The sequence below is a fragment of the Setaria italica genome, chromosome III (genome assembly GCF_000263155.2).
Source record: "Setaria italica strain Yugu1 chromosome III, Setaria_italica_v2.0, whole genome shotgun sequence".
In the NCBI taxonomy this organism is placed as follows: Eukaryota; Viridiplantae; Streptophyta; class Magnoliopsida; order Poales; family Poaceae; genus Setaria; species Setaria italica.
The window spans coordinates 50,280,822-50,293,008 of record NC_028452.1 but is presented as its reverse complement, the minus strand read 5'-3'; the positions used below and the strand labels follow the sequence as shown (position 1 = coordinate 50,293,008).

At 48.7% G+C, this 12,187-nt stretch overlaps 3 protein-coding genes across 3 annotated transcripts; 2 read left to right on the top strand and 1 right to left on the bottom strand.

The window, feature by feature from the left end:
* Nucleotides 1-2,570: 2,570 nt before the first annotated feature.
* On the bottom strand, nt 2,571-3,393 carry LOC101780111 (glycine-rich cell wall structural protein-like). Its single transcript, XM_004963252.4, has one exon. The coding sequence runs from the start codon at nt 3,295-3,297 to the stop codon at nt 2,779-2,781; it is 519 nt and encodes a 172-aa protein (XP_004963309.1). The 5' UTR covers nt 3,298-3,393; the 3' UTR covers nt 2,571-2,778.
* Nucleotides 3,394-4,287: 894 nt separating this feature from the next.
* Nucleotides 4,288-5,382, top strand: LOC101779710. Its single transcript, XM_004963251.3, has one exon. The coding sequence runs from the start codon at nt 4,677-4,679 to the stop codon at nt 5,157-5,159; it is 483 nt and encodes a 160-aa protein (XP_004963308.1). The 5' UTR covers nt 4,288-4,676; the 3' UTR covers nt 5,160-5,382.
* A 2,561-nt stretch (nt 5,383-7,943) lies between these two features.
* LOC101779320 lies at nt 7,944-8,963 on the top strand. The gene has a single exon (XM_004963250.1). It carries the CDS (start codon nt 7,944-7,946, stop codon nt 8,961-8,963), a length of 1,020 nt encoding a protein of 339 aa, XP_004963307.1.
* The last annotated feature ends 3,224 nt before the right edge of the window (nt 8,964-12,187 follow it).

Here is a 12,187-nt window from a genome sequence, read left to right as displayed (position 1 = left end):
ATTTGGTTTGAGTTGCTTATGCATAAGCAACTTAAAATAAGCAACTTATTTGCTTATGAAACCAATCATCCTTGCTTATTGAGTTGCTTATCGGGCTGCTTATTTTTAGCACATAAGCAACACAAGAGTTGCTTATGGGGACTAAAATGTGCACTTTACACCTCCTGCCCTCATTTAATGCACTCTACTCCTCTCTCTCTCCCCTCCCCCGTCGCTAGATCCGCTTCCTCCGCGCCGGCCCGCCGCTCCCGCCCCGCCGCCGCCGCCGCCGGCCTTCGTCCGCCGCTCCCGCCCCGCCCCGCCGCTCCCGCCTCCGCCCGCCGCTCCCGCCCGCCGCTCCTGTCCCACCGCCGCTCCCGCCCTGGCCCGCCGCTCCCGCCTCTGTCCGCCGGTTAGGAAATCAGTTGTAACAGGCTATAAATAGCCATCTTTAGAGATTTGTAAACAACACATCAATCAATACAACAATCTACTTTTTCCTCGTACTTTACTTTCAAGTTGGCGACTTCGCCAATACTTCTTTTTCTTTCACGAGTTCGTACGAGTTGGCAGGGCTGCATCGACACGATCTCCAGTCGATTCTGTAAGTTCCGTCTATCGAGTGATATCTAAACTTTAACTTTAGGCGCACCGCTGTCGTTTCGTTTAGATTTATTCACCAGTTATCAATATCTACTAGAATTATAGGTTTCATCTATTGTTCTAATTTTATCACCAGTTATCCAGCTTGAGATTTGAACTATCGGCTTTATTGTCATTATTCGTGTATATCATTATACAGCCGATTAGATCTATTTCAAGTGTTGCTTCGTAGCGTTGTTTAGTCTGCTCTAGTAGTTTCTTTACAATCGCTGCGTAATTATCGGCTGTTCTATAGCTGGTCATCTTCATAGCAAATCGGCCGATTCGCTGATACGCTTTTCGAGACAGATCGGAATCTTAGCCGATCGAAACCCCTGAAATTTGACACGTTTCTCTCCTTGTCAATCAACAGATCAGATTGACTGGCACGCTGCGCGAACCGCACCAGGGCGATCACCCGAACAGGAGCTAATAGATTCTCCCGGGTCGTGTGTCCGACACTGAGGGTCAATCGGCTGACTTTTAGCGCCAACAGTTCTCATATGTGCAAGTTAATGTGTATATTTGCTAATGAATGTCTATGTTTATATGTGTTAGTGGAACTGTTATGTGATCCTCAAATATAAATTGTGTATGTCGTCTTGTTTATGTGTGCTAATTAATGTCTATATTTATATGTGCCTTAAGTGGAACCATTAATCATGCTCTTGGTTTATGGTTTATAAATTTGGAATGTTATGGCATAATTATAAAATGAAATAGGGGGACGCCCTATGCTGCAATTACAAAAGCGGAGGTTTATATAGCAGAAGCAATACAATTAGTGGCTTAATTACATGTTGTGCCTAATCCTTAATTACAAAAGTACTCGTGTTATATGCATGAGTAGTGTTTTATACAACATTATCAATACAATTAGTTTCTTAAAGACTCCATCACATTTTCATATAGCTGGCGGTCAACACTAAGACTTTTAGGCAACGTTCCTAGTGCCTCGAGCCCATCTTTGTTCATGTGAGGAATCCTGTATCTGTTTTCGCCACCATCTTTCATCACCTCATTGTAGTGCTAGGAATACCCTGTTCAAAGTAGATGGGTTGTATTAATCAATTTTTTTTTAAATTCTCAATCAGCTCATCCATGTTCCTAGAGATTGTACCATAGGCTAATGATTGAAGAGAAGTAAAAAATTCTAGGTCTAGTGCATTCATATCTGGGGAATTTGGAGGTTGGTTGATGATCTGTATGTCCAGCCCTGTCTGTGCTACAGCAGTAGCAAATTGTTCATCATGCACTAGCACGTGAGAAGGGGCATTATCTTGCTGGATCCAAATGGTCTTTCCTGCATCTTCTTGATGCATTATCTTGATATAATTAAAATAACCCATTACCTTCATTTGGTTGTTGTAGCTCAAAAGCATCAACATTGAGATAGCTTCTTCGAGACCATGGACTTCATCTTCCAGGACATGGATTCATCTTCTTGCTCATCTAGTGGTTCTTCATTTAGATCAGGTAAGACACTTGGTGGTTCTTCATTTAGATCAGGTAAGAGATGTCTATCTCCTTTATCTGGTACTGTGTTTAGATCAATGACCATGGTTGATGATGAAGTGGATTGTAGGACGCCAGGATGGAGTGGATGTCTCTTATTTGGTTGCTGGAGCTTGTGATGTGCTTATATAGCGGGGGTACTTCTACCATCACATCAACAACTTCAATTTTGAATCTGACGCCACTTTCCTGAGTATAACCGTTCTAGATGGTATGATTTTTGACATTCCAGATTGTAAACGTGGGCCTTTCCAATTTGTTTTTCAAACTATATACTGCTGCAATGATTACTGCCATCCCTTACCTTGTAGTATTGTCATTTGCCATCAATGCTAGGACTTCAAATTCTAAAAGTACAGTGGGACGGAGGGAGTACTTCCGATAGGGGGCCCATCTGGCTGCGACAGTAAAGGAGCTACAGTAACATGAGGCTCTGAGAGCTCGCCGATTACAGGGACATTAGAACATAGTAGTAGATAAAGGACACTGCACGCACAACATTTGCAATTATTTAGGAGCATTATACTATATATTGATCGTCATACATGCCACAGATATATAGATCATCTAGCACTCCAGCAGCTATCTCCATCGTACGTACTACAATGCCTCTGGCCATCCATGATACGATCGATGAGGAAATCAGCAGGTGGCGGTGCACTTGTCCTTGCAGTCGACGGTGCAGGACCCTCCGCCGCCGCCGGCGCCGTATCCGTTGCCGGAGCGGCTGTAGGACCAGAAGCACCTCTTGGGGCACGCCACCTTCTTGCCGTAGCAGGGTCCCTTCTCCTGGCACACCACCGTCGGCACGTCCACGCCGCCGTGCGCGTACCCGCCGCCGGGGCCGCCGTACCCCGCGCCCCACCCTCCGCCGAACCCGCCACCGCCTGGGTAGCCTCCGTAGCCGCCGCCGTTGCCCGGGCCGCCACGGTAGATCCCGCCTCCGTTGCCCGGGCCTCCACCGTAGTAGAAGGCTCCGGGCGGGATGCCGCCAGGGATGGCGCCGCCGTAATAAGGTGCAGGCTCGGGCTTGTTTCCGTCGGTCGGCGCCGGGAGCGGGTTGGCGCCGTCGAGGTCGCGCGCGGCGAAGACGGCGGCGGCCAGGAGCAGGAGGAGGACGGGGAGGAGCAGTGCGCGCGCGCTGCGGTGGTGCGCGGCCATGGCTGTCTGCTAGCTCTCTGTGGCGCGTATGCTAAGCTAGTAGTAGGAGTACTAGAACTTGTGATCTGTGGAGTGGCGATGGGTTTCTCTAGCTAAGCTAGCTATATATGCCGACGCGGCATGACGCGATGGCGACACTGTGGTTAGTTACGCAGAGCTGTCAGCTGGGTGTAGAAAGCTATAGCAGCAGCAGTGCAGTGCAAGGGCCATGCATGCCGGCGATGATCGGCAAGGGATGAGGATGAGGTGGCCCTTGCTCATGAGCTACATACAAGGACTTTTCCTCCTTTATTCGTTGATTCCACCGGGCCGGCCCAATTGAATCGACGGGGGAGACTTTTGCAACTTTTGGCAATAGGATATATGCTGGATGAATGGATCGGTGGTCAGAGCTAGCTCCATCAGGGTTCTCACCTGAACGTGCTACTGCAACTGGCATGCACGCATGCGATGGTGGAAGCTCTGCGTTTCTCCATTTTCGATGGATGCCAGTTGCTTGTTCTTGAGCAAAGTCAAAGTTACCGACAGCATATGCAGTCGAGTGTGCATGCCACAACGGAGGAATGAACAACAGTAGTAATAGTGTAAAGTAAACCAGGAATTATTGCTGCTGAGTCCTGCTGATGCTGCAAGCCAGCTTGGTTGCCAATTGGCCATCATGCATGCATCATAGTATTGGACGAACCACACAAGCCAACTAATTGGCAGCAATAGGTCGACTGACTTGGCCACACACACGTACTAGTACAAACCACAGCATATTAGCCAGACATTGGCAGCCGTTTGATGTGACCTTTACCCGAAAATACCTGTTGCAATTTACACATCGTCGACTTCAAGGTTCATGTATTCATGTAAATGGGTGCTGCAATTGTCAGCTCACCTATCCATCGTATACACACACATTCAATTCAATGGTTTAAAGAAAAAGACATTTCCTTTTCTTTTCTTTTCCTTTCTTCCTTTTTCCTTTTTGAGACCTCTCACGTTGGTTTGGGCTCCATCGGCCCAAATCGGACCGCACCCATCTATCATCATCTCATCTATCTTCTTCAGAGCGGGGCAGGCCTTTTTTCCGGCTCCGACAGATTAACATGAAGCCCATGGCCCATAGGAGAAGGAGAGAGCGAGAGAGTAGTAGTGTAACAATTGCCCAAGGGCAGGATCGGAAACGACGCAGCGCCAGCAAAGAAAGAAAAAAAGTAATCGCGTCGACACTAATGTGCGTCCTCTTTGCCGATTCGTTCCGTTCCCTATCCTCTCTTTTTAAGCAGCAACCAGCAAGTGATCGTCTGATCGACAGCAAACTCCATTGATCGGCCAGTGCGTCCCTTTCGCCTCCTCCTCCTCACCTCCTCACGCAGCAGCAGACAACGATCATGGCAACCCTCACCTCCTCCTCCTCCTCCTCCTCGCCGCGCTGCGTCCCTTTCGCCTTCCGCCGCGGCGGCGAGCGCCGCGCTCGCGGGCTCCCGGCGCCACCGGCAGGCGCCCACGCCACCGGGCCAGCAGCAGCAGCCGGGTGCGGCCGGCCGCTGTGCCGCGCAGCGGAGGTGGTGGGCGGCGGCATCCGGGGCGCCTTCTTCGCGTCCCTGGACCGGTGCTCCTGCGTGGAGGTCCGCACCAAGCACGACGACTCCTTCAGGATGGTCGACGCCGCGGAGGCCGCGCCCCTCATGCGCCACGGCCGCTACAGCGGCGGCGCCGCATCGGGAGACGACGACACGGCCGCCGCCGCCGCCGCCGCCGAGGTGCCGCGCGGCTGGAGGAGGGCGTCGTCGTCGGCCGGGAAAGGCGGCAACAAGCAGCGGCGCGGAGGACTCGGGTGCTGCGACGCCAACAGCACTAGGACTGTCAACTGATCATTAGCTCTTTGTTCCATACTTCCATTTCTCCGTTGTTGAGATAGACACCGTACCAGTAGCGGCTATTTTGTTCTGTACCATCGTGCATGGATATTGTGTTAATGAGTCAGACATATTTATAGCATATATACATGCAGTTCGTTGCACAGGATCGATCATGCATCGATGTTTTGTACATTTGTTCTTGACCTTGACTCAAACAATACTGAATATTGATTCATCCGATCCATCCATCGTGACGTACGTAGGGAACAGAGTATGTACTGCCACCTCCACAGCTAACCCAAATGAAATGGTGGTCGACATGGAAACATACAGCATCATTTTATTTTTTTTTAATAAATTAATTTTTTTTCTAACTTTGATTAAGTTTTTAGAAAAAGATATATAAACATCTACTGTACCAAATAGTTCACTATCGAGATACATAGTAACATTAGTTTTATTTTTTAAAAAATAGTTAAAGTTAGAGAAGTTTGATTTAGGATAAATAAAAGTGAAGTACGATTTAGAACAGAGAATTTATAAGTTGATGGTGTATATGTGCTCACTGATATTCGCCGCATGGTTACATAAATCCAGACCGGTGGTGATCAGAAATATTCGCCACACGGCGACATTCCCATGTTTTGCTACTTTAATAAGCTTATGCTTTTCTGCATAATGCATGGTTCGATTCTCAGCGCATTAACAGATACGATAGCTTCCTTGGTAATGAATGCTTCGCCGCGACGTACGTATTCCCCGACAACTCCTTTTTTTCTGTTTTTGTAGCAAATGGAAGGAACCAAAATAAAAGTAAGACTAATTCTTTTTGAGGGGAAAAGGCAAGACTAAATAAAATAGACTACATACCTCAGATCTGGGCCGTAAATCCGTAATGCATGACGGCCCAAGCCACATCCAATTAGTAACTTAGCAAAGGAATAAGGCCACTTTTGTTCATCTCTCAGCGGCAAAAATAAAACGTTTTCTCAACAAGGAAACTAAAACCATGCAACGATTTTGTTGCCACAAGCATCTATATTAGCTACTAGGTACAATCTTTTTCTTTTTCTTTTTCCGAAAAAGGTACAATCTTTTTCTAGGACCAGAAGAAAACAAATAACGGCTAATATGTGGTGAAAATGGTACATATTGAATTACCAAATGCAGTTTCGTGTCGCACCTAGTAATGTGCCATACATGCTGGCCACATGCATGCATGATTGCATTATATATAAACATAGGGTTTGGTTCTGATGAAAGTACTCCCTTGCGATCGCTTAGCCCATCATTTAATTTGTACTGATTAACAAGGACTAGCTTAAGCTAGCTCCCTCCATGTGACTTGTGTCGTAGTTAATTTTTCACTGTTTCCTTTGACCCTTGCTTTTCCATCCTTACCATCTTCCTAATTAGCTTTGTGGTTGTGGAGAACCAGTAGGAAGCCGCCTACATGATCCCGATTAATCTCGCCACCAAAGCTCGATCATTGCCTATAGACTATGTATAGTCTTTCTGCATGCACTTTCGGACTTATTACAGTCCTAATAATAATATAAAGATGGCAAAAGCTACAGCCTCTGAACCTATATATTCAGGAAAGAGTACAGTTACATGCATAGATTCATGCATCCATCCATTATCTCCTTCAATCAAACAGCAGCTACCACTCTATTATTTGTTTCTGTGTTGAAAAAAAAATACTAAATGCGATGCGAGAGGAGCGAAAGAACAGATATGACAATACATAACAGTGCTCGCAACTGCAAGCTCCTGTCTGGACACCTGGCCCGGCGTCGTCCTCAGTTCATCCTCCCTGCCCAACAGAAGTGGGATTTTCCTTGCTAGATTCCCTGCAGCTGAAAAAAGGCTCCGCTTTATCCCCGATCGAAATCCTGGGGCACATGCACCATGTGGCCGCCCAGCTCGCTGGATCGCTAGATCTCATCTATCTGTCACTGATAGATAGATGCGTCGTCGTGCACCCCATGATCCATTGATCCAATGCAGGCTTTGCAGCTAGCAGAGCAAGTAGCAGCCACAAGCCACGCATGCGTGCCATCTGTCCGACAGCCGCACGCTTAACTAACGACATAATACTCCTTAATACGGAGTATAGCCAATGGCATGTAATACGGAGTATAGCTGATGGCACATGCCATTAATACTTTATTTATTTACACCGCATGATTACATTGAATAATCTGTCCATTGTGATGTTTATTCTAAGAATACCTACCCATGAATTCGAAAGGCTTCCTGACGATCGGCTCAGAAATTTAATGTTTACCTTGTCAATTTTCAGGTCAAATTGACTGGCACGCCTTGCACCACTCGCGAGCCGATTTGGAGCTTGCACCGGAGTTAATCAAATCTTCTAAATCCTTCGTGTTATTCAATGCAGAAGCCTAAAGTCTAGATTTTACGTAAACATAACAAACTAGCAATACAGGAGGTAGCGCCTGCCTACCGTATTACATCAGATGAAGATTAGGCCGTGCATGCTGGACGGCTAAATAATGCACGGTCGGAAAAGAGTTTCCCCTCATTTGCAATGCAATCCTTCTTCCCAACATAGCATGCATGCTGTGGGCCTGTGGCCAAACGCTCGTCCTTCGTTCGCTCTCGTGACGAGCATGCCGGGTCAAAGCTGAAACCGCGCGCGCCCGCTCAATCCTCGTATCCCTTCGATCTCTTCGCCTAGCCTTCCCGTACGTCTCTGAGGCCACACCACACGCGACTGCGACACCCTCCTCGTCCTCGCCTCCCTCCTCTCCGCAACGCCGCGTATCGACGATGCCGAACGACGTGCCGCCGCAGCCCATCCACAGCGCAAAGGACGCCCTGGATGCCCTAGCGGGCATCCTTGGCGGCGCGCTCCCGGGCTCCATCGCCACGGCCGACGACCCCGCCGATACGCTCCTCAACGACCCCGACGTCGCGAGCGCCGTGACGGGGCGCCTCCGCGGGGCTGGGTCGGGCGCCGGGAACGACACCCTCTGCCGCTGGCTCTACGACGCGTTCCGCGCCAACGTCCCCGAGCTCCAGCTCGCGGTGCTGCGCTTCGTGCCCACGCTGGCGGGGGTGTACATGTGCCGCGCCGTGTCCCGGAAGCCGCTGGCCGGGTTCGAGGCCGTGCTCCTCGCGCTATACGCGCACGCCGTGGCGCAGCGCGGCGGCGCCGGCGAGGCCGAGACCGTGTCGCTCCCGAACCTAGCGAACCCGAGCCCATACCACGACGCCAAGGTGCCGCCCAAGGCCAAGCCCGCCGAGCTCGACGTCGCGGTGCTCTCCCCGCCGCTCGAGCCGCACGGCACCATGCGCGCCACGCGGCGCGCCCGTATTGTCGGTGCCGTCCTCGAGCTTTACCATGGCAAGCTCTCACGCATGCCGCTCTCCTCCAAGATGGACTTCTGCGAGTTCTGCGTCGCCTGGGCGGGGACGCACAACAAGGCGGACGACGACGACAAGCCGCGTCTCCCGCCGGCCACAGACGCCGTCACCGGCGCGGAGAAATGGCGGCGTGTGCCGCTGCCGTGGGAGCTCTTCCAGCCGGTGGTGCGGATCGTGGCGCATTGCCTACTGGGCCCATCGCGCTCCGATGAGCTGAAGGCGCAGGCCGCCCGCGCGGCGGAGTGCCTGTACTGGAGGGCCACCGAGACGATGGATGCGCCCGCGTTGCTGGCCACCAGGAGCCTTATGAGGCTGTCGCAAATGGTGGAGGAGCCAATCCCGGAGCCGTCTTTCTCTGGCGCCATCGAGAACATGGCGGAGCTGGAGGCCATGAGGGCCAACATCCTTAACACGAAGAACTAGTAATTGATCACCACAAGTCCTCAGGGAATACGTTGGTTCAGCACGAAGAAGCGAAGAACTGATAGCCGATCGCACGCAGGGACTAGGTTGGATTGGTGATCAGGGATTCAGGTAATGAAACCGCAGTTTCTGGTGATATCGCAATAGATAATTTTCTAATGATCAGATAGGAGAACTTCCTTATGCTTCTCTGTTGTATTGTTCAACTTGGATCGAGTAAATAGAGTGTCCATTTGGAACAACCGTTGTCATTGCAAGATTGTCGTTGTCATCTTCTTCTATAGGAACATTCAGATCAAAGCTAGGGAAAAAATTGAGCCATTGCACCATAGATGGAAAGAGAAGGGGTGGGAAGAGAAAAGGTGGAGCACGGTAGATGGAAAGAAACCGCTTAAATAGGCATGCTGTAACTCAAACAACGGAGATAAAAACGCACCAGAAACGATCGTAGCAGGGAAAAAAGCGCGCTATGCAGCCTCCGCTCCTCAAGACTCACGCTTCGCTGTTATAACCAATTGAGCTGGGGAATTTTCTTGCATGGAATGCACCCGCAACCATATTTAATAGGAGTAGATGGGGAAAACTCTACCCTAATTAATCATTCCTTGGTATGCTAAATGCTGTCCTAAACGACTTTCTTTACCGCTACGGAGGGAGTATGGGCCTGTTCGCTTCAGCTTATAAGCTGTCTGAAAAGCTGAAACGGCTGATTTGTTGTGAGAGAAAAATACTGTTTGGTGGCTGATAAGCCGACTGAATAAGTTGAAGCGAACATGCCCTATGTTTCAGAGCCAATTAATTCCTGCATCTAACAATAACCGATTAAACTACCGTTAATCATGCAGTATGTGGCTGCAATTATTGAGGAATCCTGGAGCTCTTTCAATTCTGCATGCCGGGTGGTGTCCAGTTTGCCCACCACTTGCTGGAACTTTCAGACAGCGGATCTAGTGTGTAGCGTGTGGTGAACAGTGATTCGCCAGCGTTGCTTTTAGGACGTGCATGCATTTGGTAGACTAGATTAGGGCTAGCTACCTTAGCTTGTTTCCAGATGCAGGGCAAGCAAGGCCGTTAGTTTCCTTCTGTCTCAAGGATTTGTTCTGCCTCATGCAAACAGCCGCAGCAGCTAGCTGCTTCACGTTCAGAGCTGTTCACATAGTATGAAGTTATTATCTGTGGCCTATAGTTTTTCTCCGATAGATGTCGAGCATCAAATTAATGAATAACTAAATGGAAAGATTACTTACTTGCGATGCTAACTAAGCAACACACAGATGAGCATATTCCATTTCGATCGAGGGATCGAGCTAGTATGCATTGTTAATCCTCAGATCATGGATAGTGACTTAATTGATGACATTTGCTATATGCTATATGCTCTTCTAGTGGCTGAGCACATTATTCCTGAGGGAGCAGATATTTCTACTGAATGTTAGTTGCGTGTCTAATGCAAGCAGAATATATACCGTCGTGTGTGTCCGCGTCTGCGTCTTTGAATAATATGTAACCTACTACCTGTAGCTTTCAGCGGCCTAATCTATACCTGAAACTAAAGGACTGGTCGATACACGCTAGGCTAGCTGCACTCGGCTTGCGTTGCTTAAATATCTAAAAAGGTTTGCAGCTCGATCTCCGTCACTAATCACTGTGCAAGCTTACTAGCTTTAATTTTTACTATCTTGCCAGGCTACATACTATATATTCCACAAATTAAACTGCATGCTTGCCTGTCTGCCTGTGGAAAAGACTAGAATATAAAACCGGCATATCGATATTAAGTGTGGTGATTAATTTGTATCTAGAATCATCTATACGTTACTTTTTAAGTTTTCTATTAGCAGTTCCTTTTTTTGCAAAAGAAAAACAAGGGAATAATTGGTCTAACCATGGCGAAACTGCATGTTTAATAATTTTATAAAAAGAACACAATTTAGCAACTTTTTTTTTCACCATGGAACTATATGTCTGTTTTGCTATCTTCAACTAAATCCTAGTTTCCAACAAAAGTTAGCTCCGAACAAAGTGTCAACCTTTTCTTTTAAAAAAAATATATGGGCCAAGTAAATTGATGAGAAGTTCTCTTGATCTTCCTTAGTGACTAAGGTTTAGAGAGCCTTCTCCTCTCGATCGGGGTGAGCAAGGTAGCTGCTAGTTCTTCCTTGGGCATGCGAGATGCATCCAACCAACCCATGGCATGCACGTCGCTCTCCATCACCACCACCTTGCCCGGCCCTCAAATGTTTTCCAAAGCTTTGCTTTACTTTGCCACCAAATCATTCGTCTCTCTTACGTACCTGTAGAGTACCAACCCAAGCTTTCACCTTCTTCTTCACCAACAAGGTTTGTTTATTTCTCGTCAGCTTTTAATTGTTTCGTAGCAAGATCTTGTTGCACCAAAAGTGAACTTTAATTTGGGGCCGGGGATAACCTCTGTGGAAAAAGCATATATTGCGACGATATGCCGCTCTTCCTTTAGAATTCCGAAACCAAACCTCAATTCGAATTTGACCTGCAGGTGACTCAAAAACTTGTGAAACCTCTTCTTTCTTCACCATGAAATCCATCTCGTGCATGTCTTTGAGTCTTGACTAGAAGTTTAGTGTTTCGAAAAAAAAAAGCTAGCTGTTTTGTTTGACCCCAAATTTATTTTTATTCTTAACGAAAAAAGAACCTTAACTTCCCGCGGGTTTTGAGCACACTCATGCCGCAAAGTTATACTATGCCACGACAGTGAACCTGTCAATGCAAACTTTTTACAGGAAAAAAAAAGAAAAGAAAAGAAAAGAAGAAGAAAGCTGCCACGTCAGGACCACTAGGGAGATGGGCCCACCTAGCACTCGGGCAGTCCCCCCCTGAATCTGCCTATAAATTGAGGCTTCCTACACTTGTTCCCTCCCTTTTCCCTCTCTCGCCACTCGAGCCCCTCTGATACGCTGCTAATTACCATTCTGTCCCTGCCCAATCAGTAGTCAGCAACAGCACTCTGCTGCCATGACCCCCCAGCTCCCTCCGCTCTCTGATCCCGCCCTCGAGGCCTTCCTCGCCGACATCGGCTTCGGCCTCGTACCCGACGAGCCCCTGGACGTGACGACGACGACGACGACGACGACGACGATGGCAGCCACGCGGCCGGAGGAGGAGACGTCGGCGTCGGCCGCGGCTGCCGGCGACGAGGCGGCCGAGCGCCGGCTCCGGCGCAAGATCTCGAACCGGGAGTCGGCGCG